We start from the raw sequence: 23,665 nt of genomic DNA, 5'->3' as shown, positions 1-23,665 counted from the left end.
TGCCAACAAAACAAGTTATCAAAGATCCTACTGGAAGACAGGACTCTCTGTGTTTTTTTTAAATTTCTTGACAATCTTTTACATGTATAAAATATATTTTAGTCATAATCACCACTCACTACCATCTCTTTTTCCCTCTCCTCCACCCAAATAACTCCTTCTTCCCTGCTAGTTCCTATTGTACTTTAATGTTTTTTTTTCTTCTTTGTGTGTACCTGTGACCCACGCTGAGTTTACTAAGGGTTGCTGACCTGAGCACAGGTGGAGGGAGCCCACCCTCACCCCTTTGCTCCACCACGTGCTCCAGCACATGCATGCACACTCCCTCGCTCTCTCCCTCCCTTCTTCTCTACTTCATGCCCTTCTTCCCTCCTCCTTGCCTCCCTCCTTCTCTTCCTCACCCTCTCCATGGATTCTCCTGTAATGGATCACAGGACTCTCCCACAATTCCCAACAAAACAGCAAGAGGCTGGGTGCACTTGCTTTCTGCTCTGGTCTCCAAACGACATAAGAAATCTCCAAGAAACGATGGGAAAGGAGCTGAAGCATGCTCCCACTGGTCTTCAACAGGCAGGAGTTAAAAAGATACTCTGAGGTACACTGGCCCCCATCCGCCCACCAAGCCTGGCCCTGTACAGAAAAGAAACAGCAGACAAGAATTTAGAAACAAGACAAGATGAAAACAAAAAACAACCCATCTAACCAGAATGCCAATTGTATCAGATAAGTCAGGAGAAAAGAGGGAGAAGACAAAGAAATACTGTCACTGGATACAAAGAGTGCATGAAGTATCATTTGTAGATGGGATTTGACAAAAGAGAAACTCAGATTCTTTAATACACAGCTGTGTTTTCAAAAGTCATATTAATATGCAATAAAAATATGTAATTGCTGTTTGCAATACAGGGAAGACCAAAAGTAAGAATAGTGGACTTCTGAAAAGTTTTTATCTTCTTGCTCATTTTAGCATCTGAGCACTACATAAGCATAGTTTTTCTTTACTTCCATAACCAAAGAAAAGTAATAATGACTTGACCCAAAAGCCACATTGACAATGGTGCTGTGATGTAGCCAACACTAAGTTATTTACTCCTAATCTCAATCGGATCCCAGCTCTAAACTTCAAAGATGTGTGATCTTAACATAAATAGTAGTAGTTCATGTGACAGAGAACTAGAGTTAAAACTATTCCTCTAGAGTTAAAACTATTCCTCTCTGGCATTCTGAACTTATGTTGAATTAAAGGTATTTCACACAGATGTTAAAAAAGACCAGGTGCAGAAACATCAGTCTGACTTCAGTATTCATTCCTCAAAAGTGGGGGGTGAAATTCCCATGGGAAAGGAATAACAACCTTGTCCTCAGGGACAAACTTGACGATGGCCCTAGACCTAAACTGCTCTGTACAGGCATGTGAAAACAATCCTGACACTTCCCACACAAGTCCTTTCTTTCTCACAACTGGCTACTCTGTCCATTTCAGTACGGCAGGGTTCAAGTCTAACTGCCCCTTATTAAAGTTTTCATCTCAGTGAGGGTTCTTGTGCCATCAAAAACTTGGTCTTGCTTAGGATAATAAATGGGTATGTTGTTTCCTGTTACTATGAAATCAAATTAATTCTCAGACCTAGCCAAGACCCTTGGAGGATGAAGTGGCAACTCCCTGGCCCTACAAAAGCCATGTGACCTGCACTCAATGTCTCTTTTCTAACAAAAGGATCCTGTGCCAGCAAAGCTGTTCACAGTGGACTCTTCTTACACAGTGAAAGCTTCTGACATCTGAGTATTTTCTATTATTCATTCAATTTCCTTAAACTGTTCAATATTAGCAAAATATTTTAAAGCTGAAACACTACACAATAATCTACATCCTTAAGAATCAATTTGTATATGTGCAACATCCTTAAATACTTATTAAGCGGCTGTTTAAGAAGCTGGAGTCTAGCATTCCAGATAAAGCCAGAATCAAGGTGTTTCATACATGGCAGTTCTACAGTGGCTCCTGGTCAATACCAGATTTCTTTTGGTCTTCACTTTTCTGAAATGAAATCCAAGTTCACTGACCATAAGAATCTGGAGTTAGCCTAAGACTGTAACATCATGAGCAACACAAGGGGAACGTGACTTTACTTTAAGAGCCACTGTTAATTCCAGATGACCCACTAAAAATTAGGAAGCAAGCTAGGACCTAAGTGTATTATGAATTATAACTACTGATTCTTAGTGAACACCAGACCTTGCCATTGGCGTATGTCCTCAAAGAAATTATGTTCTAATATACTGAAAATATCTGAATTTAACAGTGACCAATTGCCATGTGGCTACTTTTTCTCTTGCGAACACAACTTTAGTTTCCCAAGAGTACCACGAGGCAAGAGAATCGATAACAGCCACAGATTAAAGCTGGAAGGCAGAGTTGGAGAGATGACTCAGCAGTTAAGATCACTCCCTGTGCAAACATGACAGCCAGAGGAGTGTCCAGTTTGATACCCAGGATTCACATTAGTAGCTGGGCATGGCCATGTGAGCCTGTTAACAGCAGTCCTATAGGGAAATGCAGACTCAACAAAGCATGGTATGGGTGTAGGGGAGGGTGGAAACAGCTAACTCCAGGATGAGTAGGAGACTCCTGCTCAAACAAGAACAAGCTGCCACAGGCAAGTGCCCCTGGGGCAGGCGAGCACATGGGGTACCACATGGCCCTATACAAATGCATACACCACATACACGTGAGAAAAAAACTAATAAAACGAAAGGTGGACCACACACAGTGCTGCCCTGGAGCCTGTCTGGGAAGTTTACAGAACTCTGCAGTAACCATCAATAACCTCTCAGCTTGTTGACAAGTGTACCAGAAAAGAGTAGTTCCTCACCCTAACCCTAGAGGAAACCACACTCGCTTTAGACATCACTGAAGGACATGTGAACGCTCTCTCTGCAGTGCATCAGCTTCTCACCCAGGCTTGCCACCTTGGGCTGCCAGCAGCCTATCTGCTGTTGAGGAGTGCCCTTGCTGGAGGTTCTGGAGCTCTGAGTTCTGTGGACTCATGTTCACAAGGTACTGCCCACCTTCTCGCGAGCGACTTCTGAACCAGACTGCAGATGCTCCCAACCTCCTCCACGCTCTCCACCTCTGTGCCTAGCCCAAATAATGCCAAGTACAGTAAATGTGTATTGAATTATTAATTGGTGCCAATCCTCATGCCTGGCAATGGAGATACTGGCATTGAAAGCATGTGCCCTGCCAAAGAACGGACAAATAAATGGGGAGACAGAGTCAGCAGTTCAAATATGAGAACTGTGCTAATGGATCAGGAAACCAGAGGATGAGAAGAGGGGAAAACTAACAAAGCACAGTCAGGGGAAGGGATGCTCCTCTGGTTCAATGAGAGGAAGCTTGAGTCTCATGGACTCACATATGACCCGGAAACAGACTTGAGAGAACAATGCACAGTACAAACAGGTTGGGTAAAAAGTTTGAAAGAACAAAGGCTTATTGAATAGCCAAATATATATTAGTCAAATTTAGGAAGAAAATTTGAAAATATACTTGCTAAAACAAACAAAAAAAAAAAACATCAACATGCAAATCCTCCCAAATTGAATGCTTACTGTAAAAGTTCTTACCTCCCTGAAATTCCTTTGGTTGACCCTGGAATCTCAGGTACAGGCCGATGTCTTAGCAAAAAAGAACGAGAAGGTCTTGAAACCAACTTGCTTCGACTTCTCATAGGTGACAAGATGGGTGAGGATGGAACATACAAGTCATTCACAACCATTTCTCCTTGAAACTGAAAGAACGGGGATGGCGGGGACCGCTGCAACTGGCCATTAGTTCCATGTCCAGAATGAGCTTCTGACACGGGGTAGTCCACAGAAGGAAGACTATCAGAGTTCACACCAGGAGCCTTGCTGAAGTCATCTGATGTCAAATCAGCTCTCTGGGTTTGTTCTCCAATTGTACAATCCATAGTCTCCATTGTAATCAACGGTTCCAGTTTACTATTTTCACTACCAAATAAAGAATCTAAATTCTGGTGAAGATCTTTTTCTAGGTTGGGGAGGTCGTGTTGAGAAAGAGATAGCTTATCATCTGACTTAAGAGACTGGCTATTTTCTACACTGGCAGTACTGCGATCAACATTTTTTGAATTAGTCTCCAACTGTGTTGAGCTAGATGTCTCACTACCAACAGAGCCAGATGATTCTACACAAGTGTTCTGACTGGAAGGCGTGGAGGCACCATGATGTTCTTTTGATGTGTCCTCATCTTTCGTTTTGTGAACATTTGCATATATTGGGATTTCTTGCATTTTTGACAAGAGTAACTGTAACTGTTTAAGTATCCTCCTACGGTGTCCTGTGGGTGATATTCCAATTTCATGGAGCACACTATCATTTATTGATACACAGTCCCTCACAGTATGAAAACCAAACTCTTGGAAATGTGACAGATACTGCTCCAAATTGATGCTCATCAAGAAATCTCTGATATCCACATTTACTTCACTGACTGAGGACATAGTGGTGGCTTCATTACTGAGTGGAGTAAAACACAGCAGCTCAATGGGACACTCAAGGACGCGCTTCTCTGTGGCTGTTCCCCAGTCACTCGCAACAGAGGTTTCTCAAACTTATTTGCTCCACAAGACCATGGGCTCACACCTGGAAAAAATATTATTAGAATATTTTGTTATTACATGCACACATACCTTGGGTTTGTTTTTGTGAAACCTGGGACTAGTGATGATCTAAGCCAGATTTTCACATACGTTAAGCACGAACTCCACCACTAAGCTGTATAACCAACCCGGGATATTTTAATTAGAAAAACCTAGCTTAACATTAAGCCTTCCTTGGAAAAACATAAATTACTGAAATTAGAAATTATAAAAATAATTTCCACCTACTGAGTTTGGAATGTTTGCACTTTGCTTTACAAGACTTAAAAGCCCATTCGCAGGAGTCTTGTACAAGACAGAAATGCAATGACAGTGTCAAGTTACAATTCCCTAAAATGCAAATACAGCATGAACATTTGACAAAAGTTTATTCATCTCACTGATGATAGCACAATAAAGACAATAAGGCTCGTTTTCACAGTATTTGTGGAACAAGTTTATACTCTCCACCAAAAAATTAAAATAAAATAAAATTAGAGTAACACCATGAGGTAAGATAAAGACCTTGTAAATTGACTAGAGGACAATTAAATAACATTTGAGGATATCGTTTCTTCCAAATAAAATTCTAACAGTTAGAATTCTAAATTCTAACAGTTAATTTCCCAGGGGGTAGGCCACAGCCAAATAGTTAACAGCCAAAAATTAATATTAATATTCTCAGAGTGGATGTATTGAGCAATAACCTCAAAAGGCATTGAAAGAAGATATTCTTGACTTCTGAATTCTGGATAATTTTCCCCACAGTTGCTAAATATAAACAACTTTTTCTTTCATGACACTTTCTTTAAAAGGAGGCAGAACACTTTTCACTACATTTCAAAGAGCAAACAGCACAGTATGTAAACAACACGAGTAATGCAAGATACTACTACCTGAGTGGTTAGGAACTCCTAAGCACATAGATAACAGGAATTATGCTAATATGAAAGGAAAGGTAAAGTTGAAAGGCTGCATTTTCTTCCAGGGTAATAAGGCAGATTCAGAGGGGTTTATTTTATTCTCAAACAACATAAACTTGTTTATACCGTTTTTCTTTCTTTCTTTCTTTCTTTTTTTCTTTCTTTCTTTCTTTTTTTTTTTTTTCAGTAGGGGGCAGGAACCTGTAGCAAGTGCCCTACCATGAGGCTACACACCTAGGCCTTTTTCCTTTTTTAAAATTGTGAGAGGGTTGCATTATGCTGCCCAGGATGCTCTGAACTAGCTTTGTAGCCCAAGTATGCCTTGAACTTCTGCTCCTCCATAATCAGCCTCCAGAGTAGCTCAGATTACAGGTCAGTACTGCCAGCCCAGCATCACAAAGTTTGTGAAGAGCAAAGTTCATTCACAATGGTGGACGTATGAGTGTGTTCAGGTTATAAAAACACCCATGTGAAAATCTGTATGTATTATGAATAGATAAAAAGAAAAAAGGAATATGCATAACACCCACATACCATATACAAGTCATGTCAGAAGATGCAGCCAACAAGGTCAGCAACTTCATGAGTGGTCGTGTTTCTAGAAATCACATCTTGACAACAGCTCTCAATAAACCACTCCTCACTCCACATTTATGATATGGATACTGTTCCTAGCCAGTGCTTTGAATATTTAAAAGATCAGCTAACAGAGAAAACCAGGCAGAAGTCAAAGGTGAGCACTGCCTTCTTCGGTCCTTACTGCAGGAGCAGAGAAGTGCAACAGCAAGAAGGAGAAGCTTGGGCTGGAGAGATGGCTTAGCGGTTAAGCACTTGCCTGTGAAGCCTAAGGACCCCGGTTCGAGGCTCGGTTCCCCAGGTCCCACGTTAGCCAGATGCACAAGGGGGCGCATGCGTCTGGAGTTCGTTTGCAGAGGCTGGAAGCCCTGGCGCGCCCATTCTCTCTCTCTCCCTCTATCTGTCTTTCTCTCTGTGTCTGTCGCTCTCAAATAAATACATAAATAAATTAAAAAAAAAAAAAAAAAGAAGGAGAAGCTCGAAGCGCCTCTGGCTCTGTTTAAAAGGTTCTGCTGTCATGAGAGAGAACAGAGGGAGGAAAAAGCTAAACCTCAACACCAAACACTAACCTTACTTTACAGTTAAATATGTTGTGTGCATGTGTGTGCACACGCATGTGCGCATGCAAAGGCACACCTATCCATTACTAACTGGAAAAAAAATGCTGTAACCAATACAATAAATAGTTATATGATTTATCCCATTTAGACATTATAAACACAATGAGTTGGTCAATAATTTAAGAGGATTAGAAGCACTATCCTTTGGGGTAAATCCCAAATGTTACAGTCATGCTTACCATGCATTACAAAAACCATTATAGGACAAAAGCAATTTTAATACAACACATACACACCCTCAAGAAAACTCCAGATCCTTCCCTAAGTGGTACCATCAGCCACACAGTCACCCAAATCTAAAGTCTGATTCCTGAGCCTACTCTGGTCTCACCCACCACACATTCAAAGTGTGGTGGTTTGATTCAGGTGTTCCCTATGAACTTAGGTATTCTGAATGCTAGGTTCCCAGTTGATAGAGATTTGGAAATTAACACCTTCTGGAGGCACTGTATTGTTGGGGGATGGCTAATGGATAGTGTAGCCTGTGTCCCCTTGCCAGTGTTTGGCACTCTCCTCTTGTTATTGTCCACCTTATGTTGGCCAAGGGATAATGTCCACCCTCTTCTCGTGCCATCATTTTCCCTGCCAGCATGAAGCATCTCCTTGAGTCTCTAAGCCAAAATAAATCCTTTTTTTTTTTTTTTTTTTTCCCAAAAAAGCTGCTCTTGGCCAGGTGACTTCTACCAGCAATGCAAACCTGACTGCAACAGTAATGTTGGTACCAAAAGTGGCATTACGGCTAGAAACCTGACTGGCTTTGGTCTTTTGGAGCTGATTTTCAAAAGGAATGTGGAGGGGTTTGAAACTTTGGCATAAGAGACACTTTTCAGTGCTGTAAGTACAGCTTGGTGGACAATTCTGGTCAGAGTTGAAAGACCTGAATGCCGTAAGAACTAAGGACAGTGAGGTTTGGCTGATGAGGGTGCAAAGAGCTTTGCCTGGACTGGGCTAGAAGCAGTTTGTGTAAGAGGCTTACTGTTATGCCTGTGTCCTGAGAACTTATGCAGGGTTGCAGTGTGTAGAAACAGACTGATGTGAGCAGAGGGATATGGCGCAGAAAGAAATGTTTAGGCTGAAACTGCTGCCTGTTCAGCTGCAACTGAGAGGTTACAACCTTTGAGGTTGGGCCAGCTGATCTGAACTGGGGCAACAGGAAGAATTAGACTCAATTGAGGGGACCCGAGTGCTCAAGGAGTGTCCTGTCCTTCAAAGGCTGCTTTATTCCCCCACTGGATCAACAAATTGGCACCCTACCTGGTATTGTGGAATATAAGAAAAAAAGAGTGTCATTGAATTTGAAACATGGTCTTGTGTTTTGGAAATGGCCATGGGCAGTGTGAAGCAGGTTTGCTGGATGCCTGCATGGAGATGCAATGGAGCTGAGAAGATGAACTGTGGGTTGCAGTGGAGATGCTGAAACCACGAGATGGCTGCCCAGGAGAGCTGCCAGCCCAGATGAAGTTTTCCAGGACTGTGAGTAGCCTAGCTGGAGGGGCGGAATTGGAACTCCAGTGACTTGATGCTGGTTATTGGATTTGGAGACTTGTCACTGACTACGTTGTTGGACTTGGAGCTACAGAGTTTGATGTTTGCCCTGTTTAAATCTTGTATTGGTTGAATATTTCTTGGCTATGCCTAATGCTATCTTTTGTAGTGTGAAAGTGCTGTGCCATTATGAGTTTGGGGGGGGGCGGTATTTTGGGAGTATTATGGCTCAGTTAAAAAACCTTGGATGAAGGGGATGTCTGAACATTATTAGGATTAATAAAAAATGTGGGGACTTTTAAAGTTGGACCAAATACATTGCATTTTACATCATGGATAGTTATCAGTTTATGGGGGCCAGGGGCAGAATGTGGTGGTTTGACGCAGGTGTCCCTCATAAACTTGGGTGTTCTGAATGCTAGGATGCTGATGGAGATTTGGGAACTAATGCCTCCTGGAGGGAGTGTATTGTTGGGGCAGGCTCATGGGTATTGTAGCCAGTATCCCCTTGCCAGTGTCTGGCACAATCTCCTTTTGCTATTGCCCACCTTACGCTGTCCAGGGGGTGATGTCTACCCGCTGCTCATGCCAGCATTTTCCCTGCCATCATGGAGCATCCCCTCGAGTCTATAAGCCAAAATAAACCCCTTCCCCCGAAGCGGCTCTTAGTTGGGTGATTTCTGCCAGCAAAGTGAGCCTGACTACAACCCAAAGGAACAGGAAAGCTAAGGATTTTACTCTTTGTTATAGACTAAATTGTGTCCCCAAAAAATGTGTATGAGGAAACCCTAACCTTCAAGGTGATGAGATTTGGAGGCGGAGCCCTCAGGAAGCGACTAAGGTTAAATAAGGTTATCAGGATGGGACAGGGATACAACAGGATTAAGTCCCTATAAGAAATTCCACAGAGCTTGCCCTTTCTCTCCCTAGTCCACAGTTGCCTCCATCCATGTAAAGACACAGAAAGCAGAGGACCCTTACCAGAAAAGTAATGGGCCATTCAGCAACTTGACCCTGTACTTCTTAGACTACAGGACCATGACAAACACATGTCTGTATAAGCCATACAGTCTGGTATTTTGTTACAACAGCTGATTTCACTCACATACCCTTTTCAATCCTCACTGCCTGTTGTGGTTCTGACCCTTATAACACCTCTTACCTGAAACACTGTAATGGTTTCTAATCAAATCTCTGCTTTTACTCCACATAACAGTGAACAACCACTTCTACCATCCCTGCCAACTTCTCTCCATCCCCTGAGCATGTCCTGAGCCATCTAATGTTCTGGGATATTAGCTACAGATGTATATGGAAAACGAAGTCTTTAATTCTGTGCTTATGGGTCATCCTCGTGCCTTCATACTCTGAGAAGTAAAGGTATAAACATGGAGGAGAGAGGATACACTTCTAGGTTTGAAGAGGCCTTCTGAGGGAATCTGTGTTTATTAGAGCCCAAAGACCAAGAGAGTGCTATCTCAGTCCATTTGAGCTGCTATAACAAAATACCTTAGACTGAATAACTCATAAACCATAGCAAGGTATTGCTCACAATTGTAGAGCACAAGAATGCCAACATAAAGGTATGGAATGCTCTGCTGTCTGGGGAGGGCTCACTCTTTTCACAGCTGCACTAACAAGCACCCTCAGCCCACTGAATAAAGTCGCTAATCTTCCTTGTGAGGGCTCCACTCTCATAACCTAATCACTTTCCAGCAGTCCTGACTGTAACCATTACCCTAGGATGGTTTTCTAAGATATGAATTTGAGCCGGGCATGGTGGTGCACGCCTTTAATCCCAGCACTCGGGAGGCAGAGGTAGGAGGATCGCTGAGAGTTCGAGGCCACCCTGAGACTACATAGTGAATTCCAGGTCAGCCTGAGCCAGAGTGAGATCCTACCTTGAAAAACCAAAAAAAAAAAAAAAAAAAAAAAAAAGGATATGAATTTGAAATGACACTCATTCAGACCATTGCAAGCATTTAAACGTATTCTGCTCCTCTCACAGGATGCTGAAGTGTAAAAATATAAGAGCCTAACGGGAGACAACTTGGATCAAATCCTAGTTCCTCCACATATAAGCTTTGTGTGTGCCTGTGCACTTAAACTCTCTGCCTTAGCTGGGTTTTGTTTCCTCACTAGGACCCACACTGTGTAGGGCTGCTGTGAGAATTAAATGAGTTGATATATGCAGAGCATTTCAAAATCCATGTGACACATCACAGAGGTCAGGTCAGTACTGTGATTATCATTTTATTAGCATCCCATAATACATGTTGCCAGGATGATGATAAGCTTCTACAGCTTCCCAGTAAGTATCAGTCAAGTTACTTATCAACGTTGCTCATCTATGAGGCACTAACAGACTCAGAGGTTGAAGCAGGCTGTCCTGTCCTGACGCCTCCAGTAAGGACAACCAGCACAGTGAGCCTCTCCCTCTACTCCCCTCCCTAAGCCCACTGGAGCTCTGTGTCTCCCTTTAGCTTGGCTAATGAATAAAGAAAGTTAAAACCCTGGTTTTCAGTTAGCTCACTTCATTAAATCTTGTGATGTAATGATCCTATAGCCATCTCTTATTCAGTGTTGACCTCTTCTGAAATACCTTTTCTTCAGAACTTTTTAAATATTTTTATTTATTGATTTGTAAACAGAGAGAGAGAGAGAGAGAGAACAGAGAGGGAATGGGTGCACCAGGGCCTCCCGCCACTGCAAACAAACTCCAGATTCATGTGCCACTGTGTATCTGGCTTTAAGTGGATTCTGGGGAATCGAATTTGGATTGTTAAGCTTTGCAGGCAAGTGCCTTAACTGCTGAGCCATCTCTCTGCCTAACTTTTTTTTTTTTTCTTTGGGGGGGGGGCGGGTTTCGAGGTAGGTTCTTGCTCTATTGTAGGCTAACCTGGAATTCAATATGTAGTTTCGGGTGGGCCTCAAACCCAGTGATCCTACTACCTCTTTCTCCCGAGTGCTGTGACTAAAGGCATACGCCACCATGCCCAGCTGGAATCACCTTTGCATGGCTCTGATTCCTTACAGGAGAGAAGCAGATTTAGTAAAACTGAACTTTGTCACATGTTTGAGCCATTAAAGAATAGCATCTAGGGGTTAGAGAGAAGGCTCAATGGGTGAGGGCACTTGCTTGCAAAGCCTGATAGTCCGGGTTCAATTCAGCAGTACCCACAAAAAAACCAGACGCACTAGCTAGCACAGGCATCTGAATACTTCTCTCAATGGTAAGAGACCCTGGTACACCCATGCTCACTCGTTCTCTCTCTCTTTCTCACCCTTTTCCACCTCTCTAAATAAATAAATAAATAAATAAAATTTTTAAAGAATAGCATCTAAAATAAAGTTAATTTTAGTACAGCAGATTTTCTTGCTGTCAAATTGTTTGCCTCATACCCACAAGGCATTAGGCATGTGAACAACCAGAAAGCAAAGGAGGTTTCTTGAGAAGAAGGTGGGAGAACCCCGGAGTGCCAGGACAAGCATGCTTAGGGTTATGCCTGGATGAAGAAGAAAGAAGGAAGAAGAAGAGTTAATACTTTCTTAGTTAGAATCCAGAACTAGACAGGCTTACTATAAGGAAAAACATGGGGTGGAAAAGCTAGCAAGTGTACATTATTACATTAAAAGGATACCTATTCCTCCGATCTCCTTAACAAGTCTTTAGGTAAGGAGTGTTCCCTTGACCTGGTGAATGACAGGCTCCACTGAATGAAATCTGAAGGGACAGGATCACAGCTCTGATACCTCCACCCTCCTCCCTACCATATAGTATTCTCAATCCTATGGAGGAAATAAATGAGTAAATAAATAAATCCTATGGCTGGTGATAGTGATGTTTTCCTGATTAATGTTACCAAAGAGAAGAAATGTGATAATCTACAAGTCTGTTAATGTCTGCCTATGTGCAAAAGTGTAATCAGAGACTGCAAGTGTGATGCAATAATGTGCTTAACCATCACAGAATCACATGACTAAAAGGATCCTCAAAAACAGCTACAAAAAAAAAAATGAAGCTAATGAATGATGAAACTTTTCAATGTCTTACAATACCTATCTTACAGATTCCAATAACAATGAACATTTATGTTGTTCCAAAACAGTAGTTCCCTGTGGCCTGAGACTGTCTCCTGGGGTTAGAGCCAGAAGATGGGAGAAAGTAGTTTTTCTCATTTCAAAGACTGAATATAGCGCAAATAACTAGCAAAGGTGACTTAAGACATCCTATGCTTGTAAAAGTCTCAATCACCATTTTCACTCCTCCAACTCTCCACAGCTAATCAGTTTTACATATACTGTAGACCCTACAGATGACCTAAGAAATATGTTTCTGCCTTCAATGAGCTAGCAAACTTTTAGGGGACAAATAGATAATTCCTTGGAAAATCAAAAGACTTCCTATTGTTAACATGTTGAACTAACTAGTTCAAACAACAAATCATAGATGTGTTCACCTGTGACTTGGTACAAAAGATAGCCATCACAATGAGGCAGACAGGCATTAGCCGACTTGGAGGACCACTGAGGATGGACCCTCCTTTCATGATCACATTTGGACCCCACCTTCCTTCTCCCTGGTAAAGAGAGGGGAGTATGGGTGCCAGAGCTTCACTGAGGGAAAGCTACTTCTTGGTCAGGAGAAGCTGAGTTTTACCAGATGACCAGGACATGACATCCTAAACTACCCAAACCTGAGATTACAATTCCCTTCCTCAGGAGTTAATCCAGCTGAGCCTGTCAATCACCTGGCCAAGAGAAGATCCCTCACCTAAACAATCCTCAGGAGTCGAGAGGAATAGCGATCTCCTTCATGAGACATCTCAGGTCAGCCCGCACAAGCTCCTCCCTGCTACAGTGGCTGAGGCTGCCTGCTAAGCCTGCCCACTGCTCTGAGTCCTCACTCAAGGAGAATAGCTCGACTTGTTCTCCCTTTCTATGTCCCCCTTAGAGACTGGCCAAAATCTTTAGCATGCTTGTTCAGAGACTGGGTTTTCTCGCCGTTTCTCTGAAGACCCTTCTCCCTCCCACCCCATGCAGATACGTACCCAACTTCCATGGCTGAACCTGCCTGCTGATGGGTGCTAATTCAAAAGGCATGACTTCCTCTCTTCCTATCATCCATCCCCTCCTCCCAGCACTGCTACAAGTGCTAAGAAAATTGCCCTTTGCATTATTCTGAGTCCATTTCTAAATTTTTTTAAAAACACTGATCATTTGTGTGTGTGTGTGTGTGTGTGTGTGTGTGTGTATGCCTGTGGAGATCACAGGAGGGAACTGTGCTTCACCATCTCTAAGACGACAGTGTCTCCTGCATGAATGAAGCCCATGAGCTTCCCGTTCTCCCAGCTCCATGCACTGGAAGCTGGGATCACATGTGCATACGCCACTTGTGGTCATAGCCTTTAATACTTAGCACCCCATCCCTCAAGTCCCAATCAGTCATCTGGACTCCCTCTCCACTGCCATTCATTCTGTTACACCTTATCATGTGGCCAAATTGGACCTCTTAGAGGCAGGCTATCAACCTGGTCATTTGTCTTAAATGCGGTTACCCACGGGCTATGATCTCCTATGTCCTGTGTTCTCAACCTTAACCACTAATTCTTCTCTGCTCATCAAGACACTTCCACCTTCTTCCACTTTTCCCAAGACTTACATTGCTAAGAATAGACAGTAGCTGTCAAATCATCTCTGTGGATTCTTCTATACCTCATAGCTGTCTTGGAAGGAAAACCCCAAGCTGAAGGTGAAATAGTAGGCAACAATGAGATGAAAAGTATACAAGTTGGAATCTGCAAGCCATGCTGTTACCTGTGATGTCTCTAGTACTTGTGCAGTTTAGCACGTTATAGAAAGGCAACAATGACTGCAGAGTTTCCCCTGCCCTTGTCCCCAGTTCATAAACACTTAGATTCACTAGAAGGGCTGTTAAAAGACGCTATGCCTTGCAAGCTCTGGTTGTATACACCTTTTAAGTGGATGGCGGGGTGTCCATGTAAGTTGTTAAATATAGAAGCCTAGGTTCATTTACTTGTAACTGCCTGAGATTTAATAGTCAATAATAAATTAGCAGAAAACATCTATATAAACTAATACTAATAATAAATAAATAAACTAATAATAAACAACGTTCTTTACTGACATTTATTTTGCCTCTAGCACTACAGAAATGCAGTTGATGTGTGACTATGATACTACCAGCACAGCGCTAGACTATGAAGCCAAAATCAGATACACAGATACCAACGAAATATGTGTACGTTGACCCCATGAGCAGCCAGTGTTGAGAGGGAAAATACCCATGGATAAAAGTATTGGCATAAAAATATTCCTGGGGATGTGAAGTGGTTCCGTGGGGATGTGAAGTGGTTCCGTGGTTAAAGATGGTTGCTCCCTAGGCTGACCTGGGTGCAATGCTCAGCACCCATATAAAACCAGACACAAGTAGCCCATATGTACAATATGCCTGTAGAAAGAGGAACTAAAGCGTGTAGGATTCAGAAGCTCACAGGCCTCGACTGGCCTTCCCAGGAGCAAAAGAAGAGAAACCCTGTCTCAAACATGACTGAAGGAGGAGACACATAACCTGAGGTTGTCCTCCGACTTCCACGTGTATGCTGTGCCACACATGTGCTCATAGGCACATATAATTACACACACACACACACTTAAAAACTAAATAAGAAGGTTCCTAAGAATGATCTCAAAGATATAACTTCCAGTGAGTCATAAAAGGAGAAATTCAGTGTGTGTAGGCAGATGAATAAATACAGGAAGTGTGGTGGATGCACACAACAGCAGAAGCCTCTAAAACATAGATTTCTGTCACAGGCTACAAATCCAAATTCTGAGGGCATTCAACAAGTGAAATAAGCCAGTTATAAGTATGGTATGAATACACTCATATCTTATCTCAGGTGATCAAATTCACAGACATCTACAGTGGAACGGCAAAGGCCAGGGAGGGGCAGAGAGGTGGGGAGATGTAATGAGTGCAGTGTCTCAGTTTTGCAAGATGAAAGACCTGTGGAAATCTGTTTCACAACAATGTAAACATATCTAACACTATTGAACCGTACCCTGACAAATGGCTAAAACTGCTGGGTGTGGTGACGCACACCTTCAATCCCAGCACTCAGGAGACAGAAATAGGAGGGTCACTGCGAATTTGAGGCCAGCCTGAGACTACAGAGTAAATTCCAGGTCAGCCTGGGCTAAGGCAAAACTCCACCTCAAAAAGAAAAATAAAAAATGACTAAGATGGTAAATTTTGTACAACAAAAAGGAAATAGGCATAATGAGTTTCCAATATATTTTTCCCTCTCCTGTAATGGCCAAATCTTACAAGATCACTTCATCACTTCATAATGTTTTCTCTGCTCATTACATTTGCCTTTAATCCCTCATTAATTCCACCCACACTACACGAGGCACCACAACGTCTGAATTCCAGTCCAAGTGTCTACACTTTTTAACTGTGTTCTCTTTTTTAAGTTATTTAACCTCCCAGAAATTCAAGATTCCTTATTTGCAAAATGAGGACAACATACCTCATCTCCTGTGGCATTTCTGATAGATTAAATAAGGAAAATATATAAGATATCTATAACAGGACCTGACATTAACTGTAAGTATACCATAACTGCCAGCTATAATTAATTCATTTGTTATAAACAAGACCATACTACATTAATCATAGTATATTAATGGACTCGGGCTGAGCGCATGACTACTCTTAGGCCTACACTATAAGGCCATGTTCCTTCAAATAGGAACTGTAAATTATTCTACTAAGTCCACAAAGCACGTAACATATCAGTAAGTTCAGCTTTATTAAACCAGTAAAATACAGATGTGGTTAGCGTTTTCAGATCAATGGCTTGACCAGAAGACTTAGACCTGGGACACAGACCATAGAGGTTACTAAAGATACCAGCTCAGTTTGGAGCGTGCTGTGTGGCTCTGGCCAATTCTCACCTTTTCCTGACCCTCTCTTTGGCCATGTGCAAGCAGAGACAGTAATGATGCAGAGAGCGCAGGGCCATCCTGCCAATGAAACATGAAGTGTGCAGGGACCTGAGAATAGTTTTTGGAATGTAACAAAGAGCAACTGCTGGGTAGAGAAATCAGTGAGATTTCACCTTGAAATAGCCAAGTTCTAAGCACAATCATTCCAGATCTAGATCAAAGGGAAGGGATTATCCTCAGCTTTTCATTATTATTATTATTATTATTTTACTTACTGTGTAACTTGGAAACCACAACTCTGAACAATGTGGAACTCAGGAGCTGGGAGATGGCTTGCTCAGCAGTTGAAGGTGCTTACTTGAACAGCCTGCTGGCGAGGGTTTAATTCCCCAGCTACCCAGACCAGGCTTCCTGGCCACCCACCTAAGACTGTACAGGTCTTCATTTGCAGAGGACAACAGATTTGGGCAATGCCTGCGTGAGAACATGCACACATGTGTGCACACACACACAAACACACGTGAAAATAAGTAAATTAATAAAAACATTACTTTAAAAAATTAGGGCTATAGAGATGGCTTAGCAGTTAAGGCGCTTGCCTACAAAGCCAAAGGACCCAGGTTCAATTCCCCAGGACCCACGTAAGCCAGATGCACAATATATATATAACTGGAGTTCATTTGTAGAGCAAGAGATCCTGGCGCACCCATTCCCCCCCCCCCCTCTCTCTCTCTCTTCTCCTTTCTCTATCAGATAAATAAATAAAAATATTTTTAAAAAATCCAGGGTCTGGAGAGGTGGCTTAGCAGTCTAAGGTACTTGCCTGCAAAGCTTAAGAACCCAGACTGAATTCCAGTAATCACATAAGCACAAAGTGGCGCAAGCGTCTGAAGTTCATTTGCAATGGCTAGAGGCCCAGTGCACCCATCCTTCTCTCAACCCACCTCCCCCTTTCTCTCTCTCAATAATAAAAAAAACTAGAACTTAATATCCATTTCTGCTTCCTGTAAAGGCCAGAAATGCTAGCTCCCTTGCTTAGTATGTGCAGTAGTTATGTTTCACACCTAATGCCTTCATGTGGGTGTTTTAGATAGTATCTTAATGGTTAATTGCAGGATAATCTCTTTAGCTTCAGTAAGTCTTTCCTCTCACAAGTGCCCATCTAGCTTTGAAGTTAATTAGCTCAGGTTTGGGACTTGTTTCAAATTATAATGGAGAGATCTTTTAAGTAGAGCCATGATTCTTGAGCAACCAAAACAGGACTTCAACTTCACAGTTTCTACAAGGAATGGCCATCCTGAAGCCTGCACCATTGCAGAAGATGCCCACCCATATGCCCTGAATACTTGGGCTCCTGCTTCTGCTTGGAGCTGGCCTGCTCCTTCTCCTCACAATGGGCCAGCACATCTTGATCGGAATCAGTGGCTTTGCGTTTCCATTTCATGTAACAGCGAACATAACTTTCATGTTCAAGCAACTCCAGTGAAAACGACCATGATATCATAGTTCAGTACAAAGACTTTGAAATGTGCATGTATGGTATAAACACACTGGTGTATGTGCATTGTATTCCAACTGCAGAGTTTTACTGCAAGTATATATTCTCTCTCTCTCTCTCTCTCTCTCTCTCTCTCTCTCTCTCTCGCTCACTTGTTCTCTGAATGTAGGAGCCACATTTTTAGACCAACAACCAGATGTTTCAAAATAGCCTACTGCGGATGTTTCCTCTCTGCATTTATAAATAGCACCCTGACCTCTTTTCCAACTGAATTCAAGAACTTCCTATTGCTTCAGTTATTCTCCAAGTCCCTCCAACAAATGTCCCCTAACTAATTTGTCCATTTGTTTACATGCACTCATTCAGTAAATGTTTAAGGAACACTACTGTCTCCAACACAATAACGGGAAATATTTGCAGTTCAAGATAACAGCATCTACTATCTAACTGGAGAGCACTACTCAGAAAGAGGAGATGCAAAGTCTTCCCACCCAAAGATTAGCATAAAAGTAGATTAGACATGCCAAGCAACAGGAAATACCCCGAACATGAAGGAGCAGCACTGTTCCCCTCAGCCAGGGAAGAGGGAATATCAAGACAAAACAGATTAATGGGGAAGAACATGATGTACCAAACAAAAAAAAAAAAAAAAAAAAGGACTTGACTGGTAATGATGGAGAAAATCAAATTCTGTAACTTGGACTTTCCTATGGCTTGCAGTATAATGCTGTGTTATTTATAATCACGCAGAGAACTGGCATCATCCTTCAGAAGTGCTTGGGGAGGCTAAAAATGTCAGATGGACTCCAGGAATATAGCTAAACCCTGCAGCCACACGCCAGCCACAGTGCTGCACAGGGAGTGGTCAGTGTCGGGGCACTGAGGAAGGCTTTACAGACGTGTGAGAGGCAAAGTAGCAGGTGGCAGCGCCAGCGACACCAAGTGCCATGGAGGAGGCATGAACAAGCAGAACAGGTGAGATGGCTCTAGAAGCCGATGAGTAATGAAGGGTGGCACTGGAGTGGCTGCTGGAGACGGCCGAGGAGAGCCAGCGGTCCGTACTTCTTGAAGAGAACTGAGATCTCTGCCCCCGTGAGTCCATGCCACCTGAAAGGAGAGCCGTTTCTCCTCTGCTCTTGGACAGACCAAACCATTCTCTCCTCGCCCTATATCTATGCATTTTAACCATCTGTGGCCTTTTTTTTCCTTTTTTTTTTTTTTTTTTTGGCATTCCCTTTTCCTGAGAACCATCAAGACTGACAAACCACTTCATCAGCCCCTCTGTTTATTCTCTTACCTACCCACCCCAACATACGCATACGGTGTAAGACAGAAAAATAATCCTCCCTACCTATCACACCTAGGACAGTAGCTTTTATCTCCAAAGCCATCAAGTAAAATGCCTACTCCCCAGTCCCCACCTGTGCATGAGTACAGAAATTAATAACAAGCTAAAAAGACTTCATAGGCCATGTTACTACCCAGATAGAATAATAAAATCATTGTTAGTTCAATTATTAAAGGGAAAGTAAGCCAATCAAATAACTTAATTATGACTACATATTTACTTTGGCCAATCCTTTTTTAATAAATTAAATTTAAAAATTCAAAATTTAATTTTAAAAAGACTAAGATTGCACCTCATAACTTCAATCCTCACATTCATCATGCTCAGTCAAAACTAAGACATATTTTCAATATTAATATGAAGTTCTCTAATTAGTATTTTACAAAGATATTTGAAACTCTTCACACCTTAGTATGAGCAAAGATGGGATAAGTAAGACTATAAAGAAATATAGAGAGGGAGAGATATATATGTTAACAGATGATCTTAATGCAATGAGGTCATTTATACTGAGCATTTGATGGTCATTGCAAAGAAGTGGGCTGGAAATCAAGAAAACAAAAGGGGAAAAAATCCTTCTTGGATATCATGAAGTATGAAACTCCTGAGACTTTAGGCACACAGGAATTTGTTTTTAAATGGACCAGCTCACTTCACATGTAACATAAACATAAACCCATTTGACAGGTTTACAAGAGGAAGGAAAAAAATAGAGACATATACACCCACATAAACAAACTTCAACAAGCCAGTCGATTTACCCTGTAGGTACATTTTAATGTGGAAAAAAAAAAAAATCTTTGAGTACTGGCAAATCAAGTCTATATAAAACCCTCTTGGTGTGAGGGCCCACCTAACATGTGTTAATCTCTCCTTGGAAAAGAGCCAAAGGAGGTATTTCCATTTTAAACTGTAGCCTACTTGCACGACCCATTTTTTTTTTTTTTTGTCTTTTTAAAATATCGTCAAAGCAGTAGCATATTATAAGCCTTTGCCCTCCGCATTTCTCCTGGACGTGCATACAAGTCTTAAGGAAGAGTTTCAGAGACAGCTCTTCACTTCAAAAAGTTAGAGTCCTTTCGAAAACACCCGCAATCACCTTCCAATTACTTATAGGCGATGTTCCACAGACTGGCGCTGCTGGAGAGCGCTTAAGTGAGGAGAAATCAATACTGGGCTTGTAAGTACAATACTATTATTGGTAATCACAATGACATCCGATTAAAAGTACTTTTAAAAATAGCTTGTATTCAATAAACAAAGAATACATTCCACTGAACAAGCCTACTTCAAGGACAAGCTCAGGGGAAGAAAAACACAAAGTTGCAATGGCTTGACAGTTTCCCCCACGAAGCAGCCCATAGGTCCCTTTGTATTTCCCCTCTAAACAATTAAGGTTCACAACATGAGGTCACGAGCTTTGCCCCAAATCAAAATAACCCCAGTTCGCCCCCAAGAAGTGAAACACATTTTTTTATTTTTTATTTATTTTTTTTTAACGAGCCTGGATGTGATAAACTGAAACTTACTTTTAGGAAAGGACGGGGGCACCAGTCCTCCGGAGCGGAGCCCCTAAAGCCCCTGGCCGAGAGGTGCCCAGCTCCCGCGCTGGAGGCCCGGGGGCGGCGATCCAAGTGAGTTACCGGGCCGGCCGGGCTCCAGGGCGCAGGGGCCAGGTGGGCACCAGGGGGGGCGCGCGACCAGAGCGCAGAGCGGAGACACCTGGGCGCCCGCAGCTGCCCCCGGGTGCCCGCGGGGTCTAGAGGGCGCGCTGCCCCCGCGGCGGGCAGGGACCGGGCGCTTCCTCCGCGTCCCTCGCGGGCTTCGGGTTTCCTTTGAGACGCCCACTCGCGGGCGCCGCGGAAACCAGAGCCGAGCCCGGGGGCGGGGGGCGATGCAGGGGAGGGGCGCACTCACCTGGAGACGACGGGGGACCCCGGCCGCGTGGGGTGCAGCAGCGAGCGGGGCGCGGGGCGCTGCGGGGCTCCCCCTCCTCCTCCTCCTCGCCGTCCTCCTCCGGCTCCTCCTCCGCGTGCGCTCCGGGTCCCGCGGCCGCGTGGGCGGCGCTGTCACTGGCGGCGGCCGGAGGCACCTGGAGCGGGCGGCGCGGGGCGGAGGACGGACGGACGGACGGACAGACGGACGGGCACACGACGGACGGACGGAGGGACCGACACGCAGCCCCGGAAGCCGCGCCCGCCGCCGGCCCTGCCCAGGTGCTCCCGCCGCTGCGCCGCGCCGCGCGGGCCCGCTGGAGGGCGGGAAGCCGAGCCCCGGAGCCCGCCCGCGCCCGCCTCTCCCGCCCTCTCCCTCTGGCTCGCTCACGGGACGGCCCGGGCGCCGCGGCGCCGCAGGACCGGCAGGCCGCCCCGGTTCCGCCGCATGCCTGCGCCGCTGAGTCAGGCGCCCCGGACACCTGCAGCACGCGGGGCCGGGCGGGGCGACGCGGGGCTCGGCCACCCGCTCCTCCCCACCCCTCGCTCGCCCCGGGAGCCCCGGGGACCCTGCAGCAGCCCCGGCGGGCGGGCGTGGCGCGGGGGCGTGGCGGCGCGCACTCCCGGAACGCCGGCGGGCGGCCCGGGCGGGAGCTCGCGGGGCGGCCGCGGGGACGAGCCTGAGCCCGGCCCGGCCCCCGACGGCGCGCCCGCCCCCGGAGCCGGCTCCCCGCGCATCCTCCCAGGGGAGCGCAGTGAGCGTCCCCCGCTTCCCGACGCGGCCCCGCCGCTCGCCCGGGAAAGAAAGCCGTCGTCGGGCTAAAGGGAGTGGCGGGCAGATCCCAAGGTCCAGTGGAAACCAGAAGAGACTTGGAAAGGTGGCCTTACTTTCTTCCACCCACGGGGTCATCATACAGAGTTAAAGATACCAAAAGGACCTTCTCTCCTCCCTAGGCGCTGGACTTCAACCTCTGCTGTCAGGGAGTGATAAGGAAAAGGAAATGCAAGATCCCAGAAAACCTTTTTGAACACTAAACACCAGGAGCTTATAAAGTCCACTTGTTTGCAACTTAGTGTATGGGCCAACTGCTTAATTCTGGTGTTTTTTTTTTTTTTTTCTCAATATGTATCTAACAGACTACCTGAATTTCTCTCTTATAAAACATAAAAGAAACTTACATGCTAATGAAAGTGAAGCAGTTAGGGAAGGCGCAAAACTGATTATGGAAATGAGATAATTGGTGCATCTTCTAGTAGGAGGCTTCCCAGGAGCAAGGGCCCTTGGGAGTCCACATCAACAACTTCATCCAAACACTGCCAGTGAAATTCCCTGAGCAGCTACAGTGGGCAGAGAGGCACTAAGTATCTAGTTCTTTTGACACTTAATACTTCCCAACAGGCCCCATTTCCCCAGGCAAGTTTTCTTGACATTTTCCAAACCTTAAGAATTGCCTGTTTCTATAGATTTCCACAGCATTTATAAAAGGAATTTTATTCATGTGGCCCTTTCCTGACTTCATTTAGGTCCCTACTCGTTCTTGTTTTTCTTTTAAAAGTTGCATACCTCTGTGTGTGTGTGTGGGGGTGGGTGGGTGTGTGTATTTGAGCACATTAGGGCCTCTTGCCACTGTTAAAGAACTCCACATGTCTGCACCACTCTGGGCATCAGGCTTTACCTGGGTACTGGGAAATCGAACCAGGTTTTTGCAAGCAAGCACATTTAAAGGCTGAACCATATCTCTAGCCCCTGTGTTTTTGTTGTTTTTATTTTTTTTTTAATTTTTTAAGCCACCCTAAGTCCTTCTCTGAACCAGGTGAGTTATAAGTGCAGAAGAATTCTTACATCAGGTATAGTGTCTCAGGAGGTCAAGGATTGACTTGTCCTCAAGGTGCTTTTTGAGGTAGATTTAAAAACATAATCAGGATCTCAGGCCTCTACAGTGTTCCTTGATTTTATCATGTTATTCATTGATTAAAAATGTGATCAGTGTTTGATAACTTAAAAGCAGCAAATCTCTAGAGTTAGTGTTTTCCCAGGGGAAATGTTCCAGAGCTGCAAAGCACACCAGTAATTTATTAACAAAACTTGGAAGTAAACTAGAACTGGTGTTGACTGTATACATTGCTCTTAAGTGGTGTTTTGGTTTTATGAATCTTCACATATGGAGAAAAATAAAATAAAAGGTCAGTGAGGTGGTCAAAGCTTACATTTTATAATTAAAAATTGATTGCTTATTATTCACCAGTCTTTAGCCAAACATCTAGTGTGCTTTATACATTCCACAACCTGAGTTGAAATTTTTCCAATTTTATAAATATAGGCTCAGCTGAAACTTAAAGAACTTAGGTAGGTAGTAAATAGCAGCTATTGAACACATTTAAGCTGTATTAGAACAGTATAAATTATTTAACAGTGAGGCATTTGGGACACAAAGTAGACAAGGAAATTGACTTTATATAAGAATTAAGATACGAAGATCTGTTGACTGCCAAGCCATTGGAGTGTATGCGCCCAGTAATTTCGATCAAGGTTGGAATTACTCCAGAGTGACCTGCACCTACCCCAAGTTCCTAGATTCTTTTTTTTTTTTAATTTTTTGTTTTTTTTATTTGAGAGCGACAGACACAGAGAGAAAGACAGATAGA

The 23,665-nt window shown here is 43.7% G+C and overlaps 1 protein-coding gene across 3 annotated transcripts in view; it reads right to left on the bottom strand.

The window, feature by feature from the left end:
* Arap2 (ArfGAP with RhoGAP domain, ankyrin repeat and PH domain 2) overlaps positions 1-21,068 on the bottom strand; it is a 186,519-nt gene extending 165,451 nt beyond the window's left edge. For all 3 annotated transcript variants that reach the window (XM_004656108.2, XM_045130025.1, XM_045130023.1), the window contains exons 1-2: positions 21,003-21,068; positions 3,628-4,665 (exon numbers count right to left, since the gene is read on the bottom strand). In XM_004656108.2, the coding sequence (XP_004656165.2) occupies positions 3,628-4,523 (896 nt within the window). In that variant the 5' untranslated portion in view covers positions 4,524-4,665; positions 21,003-21,068. The remainder of the gene's footprint in view (positions 1-3,627; positions 4,666-21,002) is intronic.
* Between the last annotated feature and the right edge of the window lie 2,597 nt (positions 21,069-23,665).

The sequence above is a fragment of the Jaculus jaculus genome, chromosome 11 (assembly GCF_020740685.1).
Source record: "Jaculus jaculus isolate mJacJac1 chromosome 11, mJacJac1.mat.Y.cur, whole genome shotgun sequence".
Lineage (NCBI taxonomy): Eukaryota > Metazoa > Chordata > Mammalia > Rodentia > Dipodidae > Jaculus > Jaculus jaculus.
This window is presented reverse-complemented; position numbering and strand designations above follow the sequence as displayed.